The 25,907-nt window shown below is 36.6% G+C and overlaps 1 protein-coding gene across 7 annotated transcripts in view; it reads left to right on the top strand.

Annotated features, from left to right (window-relative positions):
- The window catches only part of NFIB (nuclear factor I B), a 414,175-nt gene that overhangs the window by 373,758 nt on the left and 14,510 nt on the right, over positions 1-25,907 (top strand). For 6 of the 7 annotated variants that reach the window (XM_063455150.1, XM_063455155.1, XM_063455153.1 and 3 more), the window contains 2 exons: positions 110-192; positions 20,491-20,579. In XM_063455150.1, coding sequence (XP_063311220.1) covers positions 110-192; positions 20,491-20,579 — 172 coding nt within the window. The remainder of the gene's footprint in view (positions 1-109; positions 193-20,490; positions 20,580-25,907) is intronic. The other variant, XM_063455157.1, reaches the window with a different exon arrangement.

Below are 25,907 nucleotides of genomic sequence, written 5' to 3'. Positions count from 1 at the left end.
TTAATTCAGAATTCTAACTCTGCTACTGTCCAAGACCCGGGTAAACTAAAGGTATTGCTCATCATGTCTATTTATATTCTCATTGTCTTTCTCTCTTGTCTTTTCACAGCCTACACAGCCTCTGGCACGTCGCAAGCCAATCGATATGTGGGACTAAGCCCCAGAGATCCGGCCTTCCTACACCAGCAACAGGTGGGCTGATTTCACATCAGGTGTAATGAGTTGGAGATACTTGGGGGTAGTCTCATAAAAGCCTGCATGCTGCCACTCATAGCTTGGATTAAAACAAGATCCCGCTGTTTTCTGATCATGACTGGGCACGCCAAAACATAACACATTTAATTGAGATATGGGCGTCAGAAAGAAGCGTTTCCTTAAGTGACCTTAACATTATTGCAAAACTAGGCAGGTGTTTCCACAGATACTGGTTACAAAGAATGGTCATGGCACTGTAATAACTCCCACCCACCCAAAACTAATTTTCTGTTTCTTGTAAACATAAACAATGTCTAGGACTGAAAGTGCTGAAATGCACTGTAAAACTTGTATATTCTGCTTACTCATGATTCTGCTATACAACGAAATGGTGAAGGTATGTTATATAATTTAGCACTTTACATTGGTTTTCCAGTTTATTCAAATCTTGATTTATAATGTGGGCATACAGGCTTTCCATGCTTGGATGGTATGATGCCTAATATACACTGCAGAGAGCTAATGTCTCACACATACTACACCCAACACAGAGATGCTATACAAAGGAAGCTTTGCTGCGACTCAAAACAAAACCCTACAGTTTAAGGTGTATGGAACAAGACACAGACCAAAATAGCTCTGCTATGAACAGAAAACAATTGGAAAGTTTTTAGCCTTTCTTTTTCTATATTGCAATATTACCATCATTGATTATTTGCATTGAAGATAAATTGGTAGTTGTCTCTATGAGGGTGGCTAACAGAAAGATCCCCAGCTGTTGTGCTACAGTTCAAGGATGCTCCTTTGCCAGCCCTTGGGCAGTCAAAATATTTTGGAAGTTGTTGTCCGGCTGGGGATCTGCCTTTTGGTCATCCTTGCCATGCAGTCTAATTTTATGCATTCTAAGACATGCAAGAATCATTATTAAAGGTGGAGAAAAAGCTTGTAATTTCAGATAGTAATCTTATTTTTTTAGGACACACAGGCCTGTTTCTTTATAGCACCGTTTTTAGTAGATACTTTTCACTAAGGAAATAGCAATGCCAGGCTGGGGCAAAATAAAACGAAGACTCTCTGACATATAAACTGCATTTGGGACCATTGTTTATACTAGCGTTAATGTCAAGTTAATTTTCCAGATGTTGTGCTGCAGATGAGTTCCAGAAGGGAAGTCAAAGCCAAATTTCTGGTAGTAGATGAGCATTGTGAGCGTAATGCTTTCTCTCAGTATACCCATTTTAACCCTGTAAAATCACATACCAATTTCTGTATTTCAGTCTATGACACTTCTGTTGGTTTTATGTGTTCAGTGAGGTTCATACTTCCTCTCAAAACACACATTGTGGATTTATTTCAAATTCTATTGTAAGCCCTATCCCTCCATAATGATAATAGGAAAATTAAATATAAATGGCCGCTATTAAATTCAAATACTGAGGAGAGAGAGCCAACAGCAAGCTTTTTTAAAATCTTTAGATTTTTAAGTCTTAGCTGCATTCCTGCAAAACATTAATTGGTGCCCAGAATGTCCCTTTAATACCTAGATTGACCTACATACTAGAACACAGCTACCTACATTTCTATTGACCATACATGATTTGGGTTCTATACAGTGAGAGGCACTTTACTAAAACAATTTTGCAATATAATAATAGCCATGGGGTGTCAGGAAATACCAGAAAAAATACCATTACTAAGTATTTTTTTTTTTTAAACTCGTAATATATATTCTGCCTTTTTACTGGACAGTGCCAGTAGTGTATGTTCCAGTAATCAGGTAATCAAAATAGCTCCCATGTCCAGCAATTTAGGCACAGGATGTATATTAGCCTGGTAATTGATAATAGACATTTCTGTTCTCAGTCCCTAACCTGATGAAGTTTAGAGTGTGTCAATTTGAAATGTGGGGTTGATATTGAATGTAATTATACATAATGCTTATGGAATCACCTCCCGGAGGTATGAGGCCTTTGAGGTTAGGTTTAATAAGTGCTTTAAGGTGATCAGACGTTTATTGCCACCATTCAATGCGTGAGATAACGGACCAAAAGTCAGTTTGGATTCCAGAAGATCTCTAGTGGCTGTCTGTTAGACAGCCACAGTGGGCAGACTTAGAGCTGCAATGTAAACATTGCAGTTCTCTGGAACTGCAATGTTTTACATTGCAGCACTAAGTGCAAAAGGGTCACAGCACCCAGACTACTTCAATTAGCTGAAGTGGTCTGGGTGCCCACAGTGTCCCTTTTCAGTCTTTCATATCTTAAGCATTTATTTACCTCTTCTAAGCCCACTATTTTTAAAGTCTTGTATAAGTGTGCTAAATGGTGGGCATAGTCTGATCTCTTCGATACGCAGGCTTCAGGAACCCAAGAAGACACAATTATTAATCCCCAACAACACACAACTTTAAGTTCTTTAGTTTCAACTAATTTATCAATCCCAGTTGAAACATTGAAGCAAAATGGCTAAAATAAACTTATATGAGATTGGATGACTATCACCACAACATGGCTGCCAAGACAAGTTATAAGGTTCTGACATTTAGTGTTTGCTCTACAATTTCACAGAACACTAAATGAAAATCACTAAAGAGAAACAAAGAAATTATGTTTCGTATATACATTAATTTTCGAAAATTCTTGACACTCTCCCCGAAATAATGAAAAAAAAGCTTTCAAATTCAAAACTGGAGGAATTTATCTACATTAATCAAAGCTATAGAAATAACAGGAAATTATATAGATCATAAAGCAATATATTCTCAATTAATTCCTATTAGGGTACAAGACCAAGAGATACATGGAAAGACAGATCACAGGCTGCCTATAACCAACAACATATTTCTAATCCCATGAGATATCAATTTTAAACCTATCCCAGAAAGACCATATGTATTGTATTGGGAACGTTTATCCGCACCACTCCTTCGGCCTTAAATCAGTGCTGCACAATGAGTAGGATGTAAAATTCAATAAGAAAACAGACTAATTTAATAGATTCCAAAACTGATGTCTTTATAATAACCTAAAAGTAAATGGTCTTTTTAATATTCTATTTTCTTAGGCTTAGGTTATCACCCTGTGTTTCTTTTCCCACCATCCAAGCTCTCTATTCACATTCATATTTAATTGTCTTATCCTTTGTTTTTTTAATGTGTTTTGACCCTGGCAGCTTTAGCCATGTCCCCTTTTTATCTACTTCTCCAAACAACTGATACATTATATCTCTCTCTACTATTGTTGTGTGTACATGTGACAGCTGATAGGTGTTTGCATGCACTTGTGTGCGTAGTGATAGATAGACACACACAGACATGAGTCTCGATAACATCAATCCACATGTCGGATGCCTTTCTGATTTCTATTGCAAACTATGCAGCCAGAAACCAGATCTGGTCCACAATGTAATCATTGTGATTCCCTATGAATTTCTCTCAAAGTGGAATTTATGAGCAGCATTACTAACAGGTCTATTCGCTAAACAGGGAATTAATTACTGACTTGCAAAGTGTAGTCCAAATCTCCATAAATCTCCAAATCTGTGTAATTGCAGACATTTTTATTTTCTTTCTTGCCTACATTTTGCAAGTATGTTGTTATTGACATGAACACAATTTGAAAATATTCTAGCAGCAGTATTATATTCTAACAACACATTGAAAATATGTGTATTTTATTTATTTAGGGATAACACGTGCACAGTGGTTAACATCCATATGAAGAAATTTTGATAAAATTTCACCTTGTTACAGAATTTGCGATCTGACTGGGAAGTATAGAGCTACATGTGAGCTACTATAGTACTTATGTACAATGTCTATATGTTTACAATGTCTATATGTTAAAATAGTATCCTAGCAGAACTAGCAAAACTGAGTGTTTATGAGTGCACACTATTTTATCAATGTCTGCTTTATGCTAAGTTGCATTAATTTACATTATAAACATACAGAGACTTTGTATTTTTTTTTTTAAGAAAGTATAATGTTTCCCACACATTATATCTATGGTTATGTATTTAATTAATTCTATAATCAAGCATATAACTAAAGCCCAGCATAGAAAAAGGATGCCTTACGCGGACACGGAACACCTTAAATGCTAATGCAATCTGAGGCAAAGTAGAATATCCATTCATGACCTTAGCAGAGTGTAATTATCACCAGGATCAATACTGCTCAGAGAACTTTGCATAAATCTTGCAGCTTAAATATTAGTTGCACTTAAGGCAGCCGTTATTAAGGGAAACACTTTCTACTTTGTATATTTATTGCCTTAGTTTCATTGCATACAATATGTTTGCTTGAAGTAACAATTAAAAAGACAAGGCATTTTCTTATTTGCACAAGCTAACTATGTAGCATCACCATCTTCTTTGAGGCAATAAATGACCATGTTTTTAATTGTTATTTTTTATTTTATTTTTTATAGATCTAAGGCATAGGTATTTAACAGCATGTTATGATCTTTACACACTGCACATCAGATGTATCAGTCGAATCTTTAGTGGATCTAAAGTTTTTATTCGCATTTACACAGCACTTTCACCTGCCTCGCAGTGAATACCTACCTGTTTGTGGGTTGTGTTAAAAATGAATAACTGAAATTATTGTATTTTTATATGTATATTAATACTTACAGGAGAACTGTAATTTCCAGGGATTTTTAGCAATAATGTCTTTACTTATTCTCCTTATTTACTTAGGGGGATAGAAAACATTAGTTATGAGAAAAGGCTAAAAAAAAACTGAATACATTTTTGTTTTTTTTAGTCACCTCAGAGGGGATATGATAACACTATACAAATATATACAGGGTCAATACAAACCGCTATGTGCTAACCTGTTTTTTTAGCAGGAATATACAACAGACAAGAGGTCACCCATTGAGACTGGAAGGCGTATTATATTATAACTATAATCAAAAATAGGCAATTGGACATTTTCAAGCGTAGTTTCACTGCATATCATATTAGCTGTTGACTTTCACTGCCAGCCAGTGTGAGATTAGAAGAAGAGCTAGAGACTGTCTCAATCCAGATTGCTAGCTTAGACCAACTGTATTTGGAAGTTAGTGACCGCTCAGGTTCCTGTGGAATCGCTGATCACCGACACTATATGAACATTTGTGGCAACCTTTACATTGTATTACTTTTGACAGTGGCCACTTATGCTTTTAGAGATGCACTGAATATTATCCTATTTAGCTTAAACAATGAACAACTAAAGCAGCTTTGATCCTTCTAATTTTTTAAATATTTGGAATATATGATGAGGCAGATAACTAATGAACATATTTTATCCTGGGGAATTGCACTGATCGTATCTGTATTATGAAGCATTAATTTAAAAGCTCAGCTTGTTTTAGAGCCTCATTATTTGGCAGAATTTTAAGTGTATAAATTCTATTTGCCAGCACTTAATCACTAATCTTGTGTAGGAACAGAGCACAATTAGATACTATGATGAATCCATAAATTCAAGGATTCCATCTATCCATTCCACTAATCTATGGATTTGATAAGGAATATTTCAGAGCTATGTACACATTGAATACAAGCTTAATAGAGGGACAACAATTTTGGATTTGATCATGCTTTTTTCTGTTGCCTCGTCGCATTTAAGAATTCCCTCTGTCCGCTTTTAAAACACATAACTTATTATCCCTTCTCAAAAGGTAAACTAGTGAATTCATTAAGTATTTAAAGTTACAGTAAATAGCGTTTATATTAATTTCTCCTTTCAGTGTGTGATTTACAAATAATACAGAGTTTATGGAACAAAATATAACACTTACTGAACAGTTCATCGGGATTGGACACAAGCATGTGCTATGCTTCCCTCTTTTAATTAGCAAATCATTTAATAATAGCATGCTTGACTGGCCAGTGAAGATGAACCCCCACCTGGCACTTATTTGTACTATAATAATGGACCCCATTAGATCACATTGCATGATAGCATGTACAAACGGCAACTTATTATCTACACTAGTGGCCAATACAAATACATCCTAGGTTTCTTTTTGTAGGGATTGTTGTTCTTATAGCTGGGTGCACTCTCAGTGTTTTGTTTAGAAGAAACTACAGATCTTAGAGATTGCTAGTAATTATAATCTACATTACTGCCCAAGGTCCTGGGCAGCCTTTTGGACACTGACACTGCTAGAGCATGCCACTTAACTCCAAATTTACTCCTGAAGGCATGGAATCACTGAATGATTCTACTCAGGGAAGTGAATGAAGAACAGGTGCCCAAAATACACCATGCAATGTTGTGTCAGTTGGACAGAATTGGGTTCCTCTGTCAGTTGAAGGGGAAGCCACAGAATTAAGTTACCACCCAATAGTTGTTATAAGCTGTGAAATCATTGGAATTTGAAAAATAGCAAATGTCCTTTGTATGTTCCAAGAGTTCCTGACTCTGTAAGAAATTTGTTTGGCTAAAACTGATCAAATACCTAGGAAAAATAACAGATTTTTTTTTCCAGCTAGGAGAATAGGACAGTGTAGTGGTGGAAATTTTTTTTAATTACTTTGTCAGTGTAAAGTATACCCTTTGCAACATGACTAAAGTGAGATTGATTTACTGTGTCTTCTCTGTACTTTCAAAAGATTTAAAAGATTCCACTCTGACGGTGGCAGCTTTTAAATGCACTTTGGTTAAGCCATCCCATGATGAATGAAACAGAGAACTGAGAGTTACATGAAATGCAGACAATCAATCATTTTCTATTAGCTTTGAGAAATTCTAAATTAAGCAGTAGAAGATTTTAACAGTGATAAAGCCTTTTAGACATCCCACAACCCCTTTTAATGCACTGTGACCCCTCTTAAGCAAATTCTGTCACAGGTACATTCTGAGCTTCATGTGAGATAGGAAAGGGTCGGTATTAAAAAGATTTACATCTCTGGAATTGAGAAGTATTGGCAAGCTTATTCTGGGGTGTTTATTTTTTTATTTTATTTATTTTATTTGCAGCGAAGGAAGGAAGAACAAAAATTCTAATGTAACATACATAAATAACAATAGCACAAAGCCAGGTCACTACAAGGATTGGAATAAATATATATATATATATATATATATATATATATATATATATATATATATATATATATAATATTTTTAGTTTTTAAATGGGGAATACATACGTACAAGAACAACCAATGAACAGGGCTGTTTGTTAAAATGTAATTGTTTGCAGGATGAGCTGTACAACTAATGAACTCATTCACATACATAATGCCAAATGGTACTTTTATTCGGTACAGGCTTAGAGTATAATGTTGTAGGATTACATTTACAAAACAGCTCTCAGAAATTAAATAATTTCAGTGGGATTTATTCTTAAAATAGTGAGTTGTGGTAAGTTCACTTGCATTGACAACACAGTTGAAGACAGCAGGCCAAATAGCAGTTGGAAATTTTTAGAAAATCATCAATTTCAGGCTTAACTTTGACAAAAATGGAAAAAAAAAAAAGAAGAGTTGAATTTTGGCCAAAATAATTAAATTAGAAAAATGGGAAAATGTATGCTTCTGATTTCAAGTCACATCTGGTATAAAGCAGTTCCCTTTTCTTTCTGCAAGCGTTATTATGAACTATATGGTGTATATGTTGCGGATCAGTGAATATGTTTTAAAACTGCCTCATTAGAATTTTACATTGCTGACTGCAGCTCGCCCATCTTGGGCGCCAGGAATAATTGATCACAGAAATTCACACAAGTTCATTTATTTTCCCTTTTGCTACATTGTTTAAGGGATTGTAGACCACTTCTACCTAGTAAGAGTTCTTCACTTTTGTGCAGTTAAGTAAAGGGTTACTATTACACTTTTAGAGCCTCCAGCTTCTAGACTTTCCACACCATAATGTGTGAACGCTTCAAAGTAGAACTGTTGCATCTTGGTTTATGGGTTATTCCAATGGATAAGTAATAGTTTTCTATGGGTTGGGCACAGCCAGAGCATACCATGCAAATTATTTTTATTGTGCTCACATTCTGGACTTTGGAAGCTGTGGGGTGTCTAAAAGGCTTTATTACTGTTAAAATCGTCTACGGCTTGATTTAGAATTTCTCAAAGCTAATAGAAAATAATTGATTGTCTGCATTGCATGTAACTCTCAGTTCTCTGTTTCATTCATCATGGGATGGCTTAACCAAAGTGCATTTATGTGTCCTTATATGCGCATATAGCATCATGACAGTATGCCCACATGTTCTCATGTGGCATGTTTCTGCAGATGCCTAAGCCTTTCGGAAAGGTGAGTTCTACTTGCCTATGGCGTGTCCTCTACAGTTTATGGCTGTTCTTTTGTACATACGAGAACATGGGTTCGTCCATAGACACAGCCAATTGCCTGCAGTCGTCACTAATGACGGCTGTTAGGATTGATACTGTAGTGTCACCCATTGCACATATTAGATTTATTAGCAGTGATAATTTGAACCAGTGAGTAGAAAGTATTTTATTTTTTGGCAAATCCCTCCCTATCTGTACCCTGTACCTCTCTGTAATTGATGTGGAAAGTTGTCAATCAGTCTTCTTGCTTATATAACTGCAACCCTGCAGTATATACATTGGTACACTATATGCAGTGTGAAGTACTAATACAAAGTAAAATAATGTGGTGTGAACATCACCATGCATGCATTTGTAAAAGAAAGACCTGTCTCTTTATTGGAAAGCTTATTTAAATGGATCTTATCTTGACGCTTTGCAGGGCAATGTGGGATCAGGTGGTGTTAATGCAATCTGAAAATGAATGCAAGATAGAGCAATAGAGCTATATCTGATGCATTCCAGTACAGTTGAATAAATATATTTTTACTAATTGTAATGTATTAATGTAATTGCTCATACTGTTAAATATTCAATTTTCATTATTTCTTTCCATCCTGTTAAAACAATCCTGCTTTATTTTTCTACTCATCAGGAGAATCCTATTACATCTGCTTGCTCCATTTATCTGAATTACTAATGGCAGATTCATAATTACAATATAATGGAAAAACAATTTGCCTAAAGTGTGTAGGATGAATATACAAACCCTATCACCAAATAACAGTTTAAAAAAACAAAAACAAAAAAGAGAAAGAGAAACTCCAGTCAAGTAATACAATGCAAATAGAGACTTGTGTTGTGTGCATAAGGGTAGACACACAAATTAACCACAGTTCTGTACACTCGTCCAAGTACCTGCTGCCACAAAGCAGTCCATCGTCATGTTTTGTTAGGTACAGTTAACAACATTACCTCTGCTGGAGAGGGACAATCTAAAAAAAGGCTGGTTCACATATCTAAATATATAACACATCTAAAGCATCGAAGGGTGGGAATTTTCATTGATTTCGCCTTTGCAGGATACACAATCAACTATTTGTTAGTATTTCCAAACTCTCTAACCTTACAAAACACATCCACAGAACATTAGTATGTTCTCATAGAAAATATGGTCTGCCTGATAATTTAGAAATGGCTATGTGAACCATCCTTTTAGTTTTGTAAAGTTAGAGAGTTTGATACTAACAAATAGCTGACTGTGCATCCCGCAAGGGCATGGATGTTATCGCTGAGAGGCACAGGATTCCAGATCAGTACTATAAATTGAGGTACTCTTCCTCTCTCCCCCCCCCCCAAAAGAAAAAAGAAAAGTGTTGAAGTAAACAGTGTACAGTAAACTGTACAGTCACATTGTAGTATTTTGGTTCACTATAATAGACCACATGATTGGTTCACTATAATAGACCTAAATTGTTTTAGATGTATTTATTTTTACTTTTCTTAAAAGGAAACTGTTATTGTTATTAAAAAAAAAAAAAAGATTAGCTTTTATGACGCTATTTTTTATTATGGTGTACACATTTTTATTTATTTCAATTAGTTCATCTGCATCAAGCTAATATGCTAAGCAGGTCATATAAAGCAGGATTTGTATGCAAAATTGCACTTGATATAAAATCACCTTCATTTACCACCTAACTAGATTTTGTTGCAGGCCACGTACACCCCTTCATTGTGCGGAGTTCCCTGATGGCAATGGCCTCTTTAAGCAGGATAACGCATCCTGTCACACTGCAAACATTGTTCAGGAGTGGTTTGAGTCACACGACAGAGTTCAGGGTAGGAATCGACCAATATTGATTTTGTTAGAGCCGATACCGGTAATCTGTGAACTTTCAGGCCGATAGCCGATAACTTACCAATATTCTGTACATTTACCATTTTGAAAAAATAAACTATTTCTAAAGGTAAAGGCACAAAATATACATGCCACGTGTAGTGAATGCAGTGTGTTTAGACAGGGGGGCTGTATGTGTTTGTGTAGTGTGTGTGTAGTGGATGCAGTTTGTATTTGTGTAGTGTGTATATAATGAATGCAGTGTATATTTGTGTAGTGTGTATGTAATGAATGCAGAGTGTGTTTGTGTAGTGTGTATAGTGAATGCCGTGAGTGTTTGTGTAGTGTGTATATATTAGTGAATGCAGAGTGTGTGTATATAGTGAATGTAGTGTGTGATGTGTGTGTGTGTAGTGAATGCAGTGTGTGTGTAGTGTGTGTAAAGTGAATGCAGTGTGTGTATATTGAATGCAGTGTTTGTGTAGTGTGTGTGTGGGTGTGTATATAATGAATGCAGAGTGTGTGTTTGTGTAGTGTGTGTATAGTGAATGCAGTGTGTGTATATTGAATGCAGTGTTTGTGTAGTGTGTGTGGGTGTGTATATAATGAATGCAGAGTGTGTGTGTTTGTGTAGTGTGTGTATAGTGAATGCAGTGTGTGTATAAAATGAATGCAGAGTGTGTGTGTTTTTGTTGTATGTGTATAGTGAATGCAGTGTGTTTGTGTAGTGTGTGTATATAATGAATGCAGAGTGTGTGTGTGTTTGTGTAGTGTGTGTATAGTGAATGTAGTGGGTTTGTGTAGTGTGTATATAATGAATGCAGTGTGTGTGTTTGTGTAGTGTGTGTATAGTGAATGCAATGTATTTATGTAGTGTGTGTATATAACGCAGAGTGTGTGTGTGTTTTTGTAGGTATGTAATTTGTGTAAAATGGGAGGGGAGGCAATTTTTATTTTATTTTTTTAGTCCCCCCTCTCTGCTTCTTACTTGGCCGGGGAGGTGGGATATGGCATTCCCTGGTGGTCCAGTGGCATGGACAGTGCAGTGGGGGCCCAGCAAGCACTTACCTACTTTCCCTTCAGCTCCCCTGCGTAAATCTCGGTAACCCATGGCAACACTCTTGTGTTGCTACGGGCCCTCCAGGACTGCGGTCCTGGTATGTATTATCAGCAATATCGGTATCTCTATTTGCCGATACCGATATTGCCAAAAATACAGAATATTGGCCAATAATCGGTCAATCCCTAGTTCAGGGTGTTGTCTTGGCTCCCCCCAGATTTCAGACTGATTGAGCATCTGTGGCATTTGTTGGAACAACGAATCCGCCATGGAGGCCCCACCTCGCAACTTACAGGGCTTAAAGGATTTGCTGCTAATGCATTGGTGCAAGATACCAGAGGACACATTCAGAGGTATTTTGAAGTCCATGCCTTGATGCATCAGAGCTGTTATGGCAACACAATGGGACCTACAATATATTAGGCAGGTGATTTTAATTTTACCCAGCAAAATTAACACCACAGTGTGAAGTCGTCTTTCCAGGTGCACAAACTGGAAATACTCCCCCTTCTGCCCCATCCATTCCCTCATTGACTGTGCTGCTTTGCCTTGATGAATCTAAACTACATCAATAATTGCCAAATATTTTCAATCTGGTTAAGAGGAGAATGCAAGCTAAAGCTGCAAGCGAGAAACCAAAATGGATTCTTTATAAGAGCTTGCACAGGAAGTACCCTATCAACACTAGGAAAATGGTTATTGTATCTGTTATCATAAATGACAGTTTGACGTAAAAGCACATCACGTGACTGCCAAAGAGGTATGAAAATGGATAAGAGGTCATCTATCACATATGTATGATGGAAGGAAACACATTTAAAGGAAGCCTCATTCCAAACAATGGCATTATGCTAATATTATACTTCAAGAGATATGTGCCCCGGATTGTATACTAATTCCGTAACAGAAATACTAATTACAATAGTTTTTCTTGATTACATCTGTTACTGTGTGCAAATTAATATATGCCAGTATTTCCAATGTCTTTCTAAGGAATTCTGTATTTTATATTTTAAATAAGATAATTGCAAAACATTGCACAGAGAGGCTGGGTAAAGGATATTTTGTCTGCCTTGAAACAACTTTTAAGGCAATATGGCTTATAATCATGTATTTATTTCAGCACAGCCCTTCAAGTTACACAACATTGTATTTTAACACTTGAATAAAATTACTAACAAATATTTTTATATGTTTGGAATAAAGTTGTCTGTATTGTGCACTGTTTTTAAATGATCTCCCGAAGCCTTAAACCATACAGCTAAATCTAAAACCATTTTACTGATTTTGAGGCCATAAAAGACACTGAGTCAGATAATATGTTCTCAAAATAGATCAAATTAGAGGTTTGCCTTGTTATTGGTGTGTACGGACATACAGGGTACTAAATGCCTTTGTTATTTAAAAAAACAAAAAACAACTATATAGTTCAAATACAAACGTGTATTCCTAATGGAACACTGTTCTCCCATCTATTTATGAGTCATCGCTTTTTTGAAAGGTGAGTTTTACTTACCTTTCTTCCCTCACCCCACTGGTCTTGAGATTAGTGATATCATCCAATCTGATGCTTCTCCAAAATGAAACATTGGCAGGCTATTGTGCATGCGCAGAAAATCTCTGTGCTGCACCAATCAAGTGCAACAAAACTGCAGTGTTAAAACTAAAGGTCTACATGGGAACCTGTAGCCACATATATTTGACAATTTCTTGAGTTTTAACAGAAAGGTAATACTAAAAGATGCCAATTGCATATATGTAAAATGGGATTCAAGATTGAAGGAAAAGATACAATCAGAAACAGTCTTATAATTGCATTTGCTGTCAAACTGAACCAGGCACCATATATCTACAAGTTCAGAAGACATGTCTTTCATAGTGGATTGAAAAAAAGATTTTGTTTTCCTTGTACCGCTATAGCTGAATCTGGCTGAGGGACTTTTAAGTGGTTGTTAAGGCTCAGATTCTTGGAGAGAACAAATGGTGTTTATATAAGTAGTTGGTTCTCCATTGAGTCTTTTAATGGATGCCTTGAGGAAAATGACACACTTAGACTACAATGTATTCAGGGTCCCTTTAGTAATGAGTGAGTTTGACTCCAGACAAGCAGTTTGTCTCCTCGCCAAAAAGTGAATCTTGTTGTGACAAAAAGTAAACGAAGCTTAACCCTGTGGCTACAAATTATTAAATAGCAGAGGGCATTCCAAATCGCCTTTGTGTAGTCCAAGGGGACGCAGATCAAATAAACACAGCTTGGGAAATAGCAAATATAAGCTTTTTTTTTCGACATCCTCCCAGTAAAAGTACTAAGCAATCTGTCATAAAAACACATGTAACCATTCACACTGTTTGTGAAAACATTTCTCGTTTTTTCTCTCACTATAACAAATGCAATTAACTCACATTTTGTTTTATGTTGTAAAGCCATCAATATAGTCTAGTCATACAACTAGGCTTTTTTATTTTAAAGATGTGAACATTTTTTGTTAACCACTTGGTTGACAGAATAATATAGCACTGGGCACATGCATACTTTATAGTATTGCACTGCATGCAAGCAGCATGGGTTTGTGTAACTTTTGTTTTTTGAAAAAAACAGGTTTGGTTTAAAATAGCCTGCATCATCAGTGATGAGTAAATGGCAGTACTACTTTGTAGGAATGGAAAAGGAACACTGTATACACCTTACATGCAAGAATACAGTTTGTAGAGCTTTGTAAACATCCCAATGCTTGCAAGTAACTAATGAATTGTGTTTGCAAAACAAATATTGAAACCACTTTCTCTTTAGCTCCTGGTCTCTCTCATCCAAGGGAAAAATATTGATATTTTCATTTAGTTCATAAAAAAATAGAAATACTAAACCAATTGTTATTATTTCTGTATATGCATTATTGAAAACCAGTAGGTCATTGTGTGAATATGACATTTTCTGTGTGTGTCTTCTTAGATCCATAACGAAAAACCTATCTCTGTTACTGCTGTTGTATACATGGGGTTAATCAGATCCACTCCCAACTCATATTTAAAAAAAATGGGACATCTGAGTTTTTCTTAGAGTGGCAGTCTTTTCATGATATCTTACGTAGCAGAACCTGTGGATTTACTGTTAATAATTGTTGATAAGGTGTGATTATATTTTTTATGTATTTATTTTTAAAGTGATACTTTAACTTGTGGAGTATTTGTATTTTATGCAAATATTTTAAAGGTGATATGTGTGCTTATAGTTTGATGGCTAGTGATGGTAGTAGAGGGAGACAGGGCTGGAATAGGACTGAAAGTCAGCCTGGATGCAAGTTTCACTTAACCCATCCCCTACCTTTTCCTGGTGATCTAGTGGAACCACTGCCATAACTGCCTGACAGGCACATTTCCTCCTCTTCTGTTTAATGCTGGTCACATTATGTTTCATGGACAGGTGTGGGCTAATACTTTGTTTGTTTTCTTTTTAAATCTTTATTTTTTAGTGCTTGGATTCGAATCTCCAGTATTATAAGCATGTCATAACAGACGTGTTGTATCAGTACAATACATGACAATATAAAGAGTCTATTCAGAGTTATCATATGCATGAGAGGTTAAGCACATTTCTGTATTATAGAGCACAAGTTAGGTTTCATACCTGGTTTAGGGCTTATTGGAGTGGGGTGGTCGTAACCATTTGTGTCATGTTACCCAGGATACGCCAAGCTGGTATGTAAGGTGACATACCAGAATATTCCAGCGTGGAAGAGAATCAAGAATAGGTCAACAAATATACATTTAAACAATAAATGATACACACTGAAATATGTGTGCTAGTGGGATGCCAGAGGGGTATAGACTGTCCAGGTGGTGTGCCTGTCAGGCTTTGGTAGGGAAGGTGGTTACAGAGTTGCGTACCTCCAAAATGCAGGGGTTAGAATCTGGCATCCTGGTTGGTCACCCCTAACCTAAGGGGGGGGAGGGGGGGGAAAACAAAGTGTGGCTGGTAAGGCCTTGCGAAAAATTTATATTAGATTACTTTCAGAAATGATTATGTGGAAGCTTGGTGCACCCTAGTTTCAACCTTCAGAATGAGATAAATTGCGTTTTTATTGCAAAAGGTATAAAGTAATAAAAAGCAATGTTAAAAGTAAAAGGCAACATAACAAATTAAAACTTCTATGTGATCAGGCCTGTGTAATTTGCTGCATGTGGGTAGGAGAGTCACCAGGAGAGATCAAGTGTCCGGGAACTGTGAGCCCTTCACGTTCAGTGCATGCCGGGTATTTCCATCCATGTCTCCGGGCTCCGTGCGGTCCCCCCTTGCTGAGGGTGGTGGTAGAGGAGGCAGTCCCATTGCTTCCAAAAAGACTGCGGACCCTGACATGGCGGTGAGATTGTGTGCAGTCCCTGCACGGTGTACCAGTAGGGAGCCTGTGTAGTCCTGTGTAAAGGCTCGAAAGACGTTCATCGCAGCAAGATAGCTCTGGTTAGATCTTGAAAGAAATAGAGTTGTGTGTCTTCAAAGGCCATTATTTGTATTTTATCGTGCACAGTCACACAGCGAAGTATAGCGTCCTGTGCCAGAGCAGCTTGAGTATGGCCATTGCCGGTGACCCGGTAAATCCCATCCAGGACAATTTTTTTGGCCACTGTGTGTGGCATGAGTGTAGACAGTAAGCGTCTTACATAGTGGGGGAGTTCCTCGGTCGTGACCATTGCGAGGATACCCCAAATCTTGATGTGTGTTCTGCACTGGCGGTCCTCTAGGGACATCATCTGTGTTGCCAGCACTTGCTCTTCAGCTTGGATGTGTTGTACTGAGTCCTTGAGGTTGGACACTGCAGTCTGGATGTCTGTACTATCATCCTCTGCGTTTCTGACACGGTCAGTCACCTGCTGTATTTCCACTTTGACTAGGGCAACATCAGCTTTGCAGCTTTTGAATGTCAACCAGGAGGATTTTCAGATCCCTTTTATTAATGGGGGCTAAGTCGTTGGAGGACCCTGGAGGTAAGGCTGGGTTTGCCTGTGGGGCTCCTGATGGATTGGGCTCCCCGTGTTCCAGTGCTAAAAACGGAGCAGGATCAGCAGGACATTTCCCCTATATCTCTACCTGGGGTTCCAGTAGTGGTCTTTTGTGTGCGGCGACCCATGTGTGGTGTGTCGGTGACAGCACAAGGCGGAGAGTATTCTGCAGTGTTCTGTGCTTTCCCTGGTCCTCCGAGCAGGGCCAAGAGGCTTAGGAGTGGTGAAGCCCGGTAGGCCGCTGTCTTATGGCGCTGCCTGGGTTGCTACGATGCTTGAAAGAAAGGCATCAATAGAATCAGCACAGCTTCCCAAAAAGGTTATTGTTGGTTATAGCGCTGGATGAGCTTAGGGGAGAGCGATATTTGGATAGATTGAGCAGGATTCAGGAGCACTCTCAGAAATGGCGTCCGATCAAGATGACAAGCAAGCTCCGCCCCCTGGCTATTCCTTTGTTATTTCTATATCATTTAATCAGGTAAAAGTTCTGGAACTGATTTCAGGTGTGACATTCACATTCGGAAGTTGTTGCTGTGAACCCACAACATGTGGTCAAATGATCTCTCTATGCAAGTGAAACAGTCCATCCTTTGGCTGCAAAAAATTAATTTAAAAATCAATCAGAAAGATATCAGGAACATTAGGAGTAATGAAAATCAACAGTTTGGTACATTCTGAGAAAAAAAGAACGCTCTGGTGAGATGTGCAACCGCTTTATAACATCCTGCCAAGTGAAGAAAACTCTCTGGGAGGTAGGCATATCGTTATCCAAGTCTACCATGAAGAGAAGACTTCATGAGAGCATTGCCAAAAAACATCTAAATAAGCCAGCCCAATTCTGGAACAGCATTCTTTGGACAGATGAAACTAAGATCAACCTGTACCACAATGATGGGGGAAAAAAATATGGAGAAGGCTTGGAATGGCTCATCCAAAGTATACCACATCATTTGTATGGCAGTGTGATTAAAATGGCATACATGGCTTCCAATGGCATTGGGCCACTAGTGTTTATTGATGATGTGACAGAAGCAGCCCAATGAATGTTGAAGTATATAGGGATATATTGTCTGGTCATATTTAGCCAAATTAAGCGAAGTAGATTGGACAACGCTTCACTTTACAGATGGACACTGACCCAAAACATACTGTGAAAGCAACCCAGGAGTTTTTTAAGGCAAAGAAATTGAATACAGGTACTCCTCACTTACCGACCGGGTTCCATTCCTACGAGCTGGTCGGTAAGTGAGGAGTTGAGGGATTCCCTGCTTTGGTGCGCTGTCTATGTTTGGGGAAATTTCCCTGAACATAGACGAACGCACCAGAGCATGGATTCCTTCTAATCAGTGCTTGGGAACATTTCCCTGACCATAGATTTGAGGGATTCCCTGCTCTGGTGCATTTGTCTATGTTCGGGGAAATTTCCCCAAACTTAGACAAATGCAGCAGAGCAGGGAGTCCCTCTAATTCCCACGACGGCTTGCACTTACTAACCCTAACCCAGGTAGGTTGCAAATGAGGACCACCTATATTCTGCAATGGCTGAGTCAATCACCTGATCTCAACGCGTACATGCATTTTACTTGCTGAAGACAAAACTTAAGGCAGAAAGACTCATAAACAAACAACATCAACTAAAGGCAGCTGCAGTAAAGGCCTCACATAGCATCACAAAGCATCAAAACCAGTATTTGGTGATGTCAATCTGTTCCAGACTTTAAGCAGTCATTGCCTGCAAAGGATTCTCGACAGAGTATTATAAAATATTTCATTTATGATTATGTTAATTTGTACAAATACATTTGAACCCCTGAAATAAGGGGACTGTGTATGAAAACGGTTGCAATTCCTAAATGTTTCATACGATATTATTGTTCAACCTCTTGAATAAAAGTAAAAAGTCTTCATTTCAATTACATCTTGGTTGTTTAATTTCTAATCCACTGAGTGGCATACAGAGCCAAAATTATAAAAATTGTGTCAGTGTCCAAATATTTCCAGACCTAAATGTGTGTGTGTGATTAAGGAACAGCACACACAACAAAATACAGGTTTACATTTTTCAAGGCTACTTAAAAATCATCTATCTTAGTAATATTGTATTAAGCCCTCCAGTAGGCCACAGTAACCCAGTTTCGATAGTTCCTACACTAATTTTAACATGAAGATTATATGCTACCTGTAATATTTACTGCTTAAACAGTTTCCAGAGACTCACCTCCTATGATCACCTCCAAATGGGCGCATATATATATATAATTTGTTTTTAATGTAATTTCTCGAAGTCCAACTTGATATATGCAGATGATGCAAAAACTATCATGCATTTTTTCCACTGAATTTGTCATCTCTTTGTTGAAATATCATTAAAGTCTGTAAGGTACATGTAGAAGATTTTAATTAATAAAGCATATAGCCTTAACTGATACACCATCATGACTGGGGGATATTGTGTGTAACCTCCAATATGCTGCCTACAAGTGCTTTATATCTGGCCAGTAAACCAATGAATATTTTAACATAAGGCACGTGTTTTAATATTTCTGAAAGTGTGAAAATGACTAAATCTTTAGTTTTAATAAATCTGCTAGCCATCTGCTAGCTGTTTAGAAAACAGAGCAGTATAGATTTTCATGATCCAAAAGGATAATGTATACATTTACAATTGCTTAATATTGCCTAAGATAACTGTGATGGTTATCATTCTTCTGAGTTTTCAGATGGCCCTGAACTCTGAAATAAGGGCAGTGTGGAACCTTAGGCAACTAGTTCAAAGCACAACACAATAACAGATACAGTATTGCAAGAGAGATACAGTGTGTGTAAAGATTTCTACCTGTTGTCCGTTTGCCATACCTGACCTGCATATAGTAAAATAGTGACTTCCTGGAGATCGAGGAGCAAGCTCAGATTCTTAACAGACAGGACATACTGTAGCATTAGATTATATTGTTTACCTCACTTTCATTAAGTAAATGTCACTATTTGTCCTTCAGTAATTGGACCAATCTAAAACTTAAATTACTATAATCACTGTTGTTTCTTAATTAATTGCATGTCTTCTCCAGCACTGTGTTATTTCATGTGCATGCCACAGACCAGATTCTGACCAGATGACATGCCCACAGCAACTTTATATCCCTCCCACCCCAGAAAAAAGAAAAATGCCTATCCAAAGCCCGTCTTCCTTTTCTCTTAAATTCTTTTTACAGTTGATCATTAACAATTTCTTTTTAACACAGCTGAGTTTTACTATGGCTAATTGGTATGTGCTGAAAACACTGCTTTAACTCTTGTATGCTTTCATCGCCAAAGACGTAATTTACAGCAGCAATTAATGTTCATGGAAAAAAAATATTCACCCTCTCTCCTTTTTAAAAGTTAACAATATATTGGATCACATGTCTCTCTATTCACTTCCATTGTTATGCATCAGCACTTCTAATCAAAGATTTATGATAACCTATTATGAATTTTACCTAGTTTACCTAGAGGTGCCAGTGTTTCTGTCTCTCCCTCTCCCTCTCTCTCTCTCTCTCTCTCTCTCTCTCTCTCTCTCTCTCTGTTGTGTGTATATATATATATTAAGATAGATAGACACACAGACATACACAAGATACATATTATACATGATAAAGTCTAATGACATAAACCAACAGAAATAAATGTACAGCACTTACTAATAAATTAATCTTATAATTGTTCAAAAATAAAGTATTGTGATTTTGGATTTAGCTTTTTGGTTCCTAACTGTGATTCTTTATATATATATAACACACATGCTAGCCAGTCTTTCCTGGTAGTCAAGTATAACAAGCAAAAAAAATTAAAAAATTTAAAAACCTACTTTGTAAAAAACCATTTAAGCTGCAAATGTTTAGATAGGTGGAAGTGCATAGAGATGCACAGTATTGTGCATTGCAATATTTTGTGGGGTGCTGAACATGAAATGCTGACCTATTAAAGTACTCATTATTTTATTGTGAACATAAATATCTAAATATGAACAGAGTTATCTTAAAGTCAAGATTTTGTGCCATTGCATGTGTTCATTTAAATACTTAAAAAACTGCAGTACTGCTGGATCCATATCTGACTGCTAGGTTTCAATTGACAGCTGAGGATTTGTGACTGGACCATGAATCAAAACGGCAGGCATTTATACCCCAGTGCCAGTGAGGAAACATTGGGAATTGCTTGGCAAAGGTAACATTTTAATTATTTCCAACCCTACACTCCATCTATAAATTACATTGAGACATAGCGCTGTTGTAGACAAACCCCCCTTCCCCTTCCCCTCTCTCTTTCCTGAAAACATTTATTTACATATCACGATTAACCAAAACATTTAGAATCAAATACAGTGCATTTATTTTCATTGAATACATTACTATGAATGGAGGACAGTTTGGGCGAACCAAGGCCTTTGCTGATGGAGCTATCTTGAAAATACAGTTATTCTCTGAGATTCCCACAGCATCAAATGAATTAAGCTCATGGATGGGTCTCCATATGGTTGCTGTCAAATCCAAGCTTTATAATACAACATTGTTTTTAGGGATCTTAAGCTAAAATATGCTCTGTTTAGAAAACAAGACAGCACAAACTGTGTACCAGTTCAACACACTCATGCATTCGAGAGTTCTGGCAAATTTATACTTCCATCATGTACACTCTTTCCTATCTCTTCACCTACATACACAGCTTACTTGTACATGCAGTGAGTGTTACACTAACAAACTAACCAACTAATTAACTAACTGGTTGCGGATGGCACAGTTTTCGTTCATATAGCTGTATTTTAAAGGTAAGAGACCAAGCATGCCATATATAGCTTAAGAGAGCTTGCTAACCAAATTAAATGATAATCATCTGTCACCTGCATGCAATATTATATCATTACAGTAAGTGAAATGTCCCCTGATGATGTCAAATTGTTATTTATACAGAAATTGAAAAAACTCTAAACATAGCTATGAATGTTTTTTTTTTTATTACAAATGGTGGCTGGTGCAGCTTTCAACCTTAGCTTTGGTTGAGATTACGCAGCTTTTAATGTAGGTGGTGGTGTATGAATATGCATACTTTTGTGTTACTGTAGATAATTTTTCATAAGATATAAATCATTGGCTGGCATTAACATGTTGTCATGGATTGCTACGGAGATTTATAAATCACTCCCATATCTTTCATTTGAGATACAGCTTGTTCATTGCATTCTTGAGCTTAAAAAGCTGGAAAATCTACAATTCTAAAAAGTGACTTATATTAACTTGTGAATGTATATGAATGAAAGTAGTGTTTTTATGGGGACTGGTAAGTAGAGGACATTTGATTATAGTTATCAGTTAAGTGGATGGTAAGTTTGTAAGATATAACGTGTTAAATTGTGTCCTTTAGCAGTCATAGTGTTAAGGTGATCTACATAAATCAGAACTTTCTTGAATATACAATGGCAATATACAAAATGTGATAAAATAACATAAAGTAGATTAAAAAGTTTACATAAAAAAAGCTGGCTTCTAATAGCAATTATAGTCTAGTGGAGCACGCCTGCCAAGTCTTACCTTTAGAAGCTTCTGGGCTTGAGAATATTTTACTATTTTTTATTTGTTGGATAATTTGTTGTAAAATCCTACCTTGTGAATCCGAGGCCTTCCCCTGGCAAGACTGAGTCAGCCATGCTCCAGAAAAAAATCCTGAAAAGGTAAGGTTCCATAAAAAAATTAAATATACATGGTAATTGCATTTAACCAAAATATCCATTTAGAAAAACAGTGGTGCTTTGCTTTTATTAAATAAATCTACGCGTCATACCATTTTGCAGTGATGACTTTAGACAATGAATAGATCCATTCAAGCATCTTTCACTTTTAGACAAAGGATACAGTCTATTAAAGCAAGATTCCAAGCACCATAACAACCACAGCTCATGCCAGGAGGGCCCTGGTGCCTCCCTATTGTAAGCAGTCAAATAGATTTTTAACGGTATGACTACTTGTTTGGAGTCTGCCTTTGCTGCTCACTGCCATCAGTAATGGCAGCACTTTAGCTGTTTAGTTTTCAGTAAGATATAAAACAACCACACTGCTATATGATGAGTTTTCCATTGATTACAGGGCTTCTTTGGTTTCCATTGTCTTCAGAATTAGGGGCTTATCCTTAAAATTGAGACATTGCAAACTGGCAACCAACTCAGCAGATATTTAAGCATTTAGCATTGTAAGATTCCATGATATTTGTAGCTGAATATCATTGGATCAGGTAAACTTTCGTTATGGATTCATGCATTAGTTATTTATTACTGGCATTTATAAAGTGCCGACTTATTCCACAGCGCTGTACAATTGGGAAAAAGACAGTACAATATAAACAGACCGATACAGAAGGTAAAGGGCCCAGCCTGTGACCAGAGATCTTGCACCTGAAGATCTTTTATACATATATACTTTGCTATATAGCCCGTAAGCATACACTCTAAAGATATAAATATTTATACTTACCATAATGCACACCTTGCCATAATAAACATTTTAATGTTTAGTGGAGTGGGAAAAACAGAACTGTCACTAACAAAAGTTTATCTGTATGATCTAACAAAAGTCAATCATATATAAACTGATTTGCTCATGTACCTTAGACATAAAAAAAAGCATAAATAAACTAGGCATTGGAGACATATATTTTATCTTCTCCTGTGCTTATATAAAACTGGACATACAGGCATATACACCATATGTTTAGATGCAAATGCGTATTTCTGTGCTCTGAGCGCATGGATGTTTCTTTGTGAATTTATGACTGTATTTGTGAAATGTATGAATTCAGGCATGCATATTTTTCAGAGCAGTTTTGGATGATTCTAAAAAAAAAATAATAATTGTAAAATCATTTATTTTGTAATGCGTGTGAACATTGATAAGTGTCCAGAATTCATGTTTGTCACAATTAGCTGAGAAATAATTGAAAATCCTGCAACTCATTGTAGACAATGTGTTCATTCCACCATCATGGTATAATATACATACTGTCAGCAAGGGGTTATGGAATTTGCTTAATTAATAACTTTATTAAAAAAATAGCCTGCTTCATATATGTGTTTATCCAAATTCAACCTCAAAATATATACTTATATATATTATTATTTTTCTTTATATAACGCCAGCAAATTCTGTAGCGCTGTACAATGGGTGTATATATATATGCACTTATGAATAAAAATAATTCTAGTCTGTCCCTAGTGCATACATGTAGTGTGTGTGAATGCATGTGTGCAAATGCATTTTTTCGTTATTTAAACAGTGTGTATGAATGTACTCTGTGAATACATGTTTGTACATTTTCCTCCTGCAATAGTGCTGGAAATCAGAATCGGTTAACCGGACCATAAGAGTGTTTCAGGCTGTAGATGTCTTTCATTTGACAGAGCAATCGATAGTACAAGATGGCTATTTCAGCATCAGCACTTCACATTAGATACACGAGAGCCAGGCTATTTGAATACGTCCTCTACCTGCTAATAGGACATTTTAGAGGGCACTGAGAGTCACATAGCAGCAGTTTTTAAATCTCTTGTCAGTGATGCTTTACATACGCATCTTGTCCATTTAGGAGGGGTTTGTGTTCTCTATCTGTGAGTTTAGCCTACTCCATAGGTTGGGGTGTGTTTCAATAATATATATATATATATATATATATATATATATATATATACTGCAAAATGTCATATTTTCACTTTGACAAGCAATAGGTAATATTTTATTTGACAAAAGATACAAATAAGGTAAAGGTAGAAGCCCTTCTTACTGAAATTACCTCCTAAGTAGAGTCATTCAGAGGTAATGACAAAGCAACAAAAAATATGAATAAACTTTATTTAAACAAGATCCTAAAGTTAAAATACGATAGAGTAAAGTGAAAGAAAGAAGAGCAGGAGAAAGTGTCTTGTAATAATCGACAAGTATAAAGGGTATTGAAAAATGTCTATAAGGGCCCTTTATACTTGTTCATTATTACAAGACACTTTCTCCTGCTCTCCTTTCTTTCACTTTACTCTATCATATTTTAACTTTAGGATCTTGTTTAAATAAAGTTTATTAATTTCTTTTGAATGACTCTACTTAGGAGGTAATTTCAGTAAGTAGGGGTTCTACCTTTGTTAGGCAGATTCCTTTACCTTATTTGTATATTTTTTCTAATTAACTTGGGTCATGCCCACTTTACCTCTCTTACCATATTTATGACCACGTATTAGGTTTTTCCTGATATAGTTGTCTTCCTCTTTTTTCATATTATTTTATTGTACTGTAAAATTGTAATGGGAATTAAAAAAAATAATAAAAATAAAGTATCTATAATACCTAAACTGCTGAGATTGGTATAATCTAAAAATGAACAATCAGATAACTATCCCTCGCAAGAAAGAACTATCCATCATGATTCCTTCATACAATTTCTTAAAATCATTAACTCTCTGCAAACTGTAACTGTGAAAGATTTGCAAGCACAGGTTTAAATATGGATAATTTAGGTCACTTTCTCATTTTTAAAAAAAATAAAAATAATTTTTATTACGTGACACTAGCCTTATATGTTCATGACCTTTTAATAACTTGAATCCTGTTCAGGTTTTATTTATTCATAATTAACAGGGCAGGTTTTAGGATCTGCTGGGTTATGTGCACATTAATATGAAGAAAGGGCAGTATATACATTGCTGGCTAGTCACAGATCCAGTAGCAGTCACTCAAACAGCTAGAGGTGCTTCCTAGCCTGACATTTAGCCACGCTCTGCATTAATTCAATGCATCTCTATGAGGAGATGCTGGTTGGCGCAGCACTGCATTTTGCTACGCATGCGCCATAGCCTCACAATGCTTTTTATAGGAAAGCATTGGATTGACTCAGGTCATCAAGACTGATTATCACCTTTGTACTGAAATAGTATAGGGAGCGGGGACCGCCACGCCAGCACTATAGTGCCAGGAATATATGTTTGTATTTCTGACACTAGGGATTGTAGTGTTTGTGGCCATGGGCTGGGAGTTTTTTTTTGTCATTTTAGTTTAGTTTTTTTTAGCAACTGATTATCTTTTGTGTAAATGTATCTAATCTTAATTTGGAGCTTCTATAAAACAAGAACATTATGGTGGAAAAAGGGGGCAGAGGGTCATAGATTACCGCCCATCCTTCTTCTTTGTAGTTTTGTTTTATCTCTCCTCTACCTTTTTGCCTCATTCTTTCTCTCATTGCCTCTTACGTTCCCTTGTTAAAAATGTTCTTATTTTGTCCCCCTTGTACACCTTTTCATGATTAGTAACTTTTAAATACTTGAGTGAGAAGAGGTAAAGGGATACCCAGACAGTTAGCCTGAGGTCTCCAAATCATTTCACCTTTCTCCTCCTTACGTTAATGGATATCCTTATTTTATATACTTCTTCTACACCTCTGTTTAATTTTCTCATTTGGCATTCAAGGTATTTCCTTTTTACCTGTGTGGCCTTATGTGTCTGCTGGGCTTGCTCTGAGCTCCCC

Source organism: Pelobates fuscus, chromosome 5, assembly GCF_036172605.1.
Source record: "Pelobates fuscus isolate aPelFus1 chromosome 5, aPelFus1.pri, whole genome shotgun sequence".
In the NCBI taxonomy this organism is placed as follows: Eukaryota; Metazoa; Chordata; class Amphibia; order Anura; family Pelobatidae; genus Pelobates; species Pelobates fuscus.
Note: the sequence above shows the minus strand (reverse complement) of the source record. Positions and strands in the feature narration are given on the sequence as shown.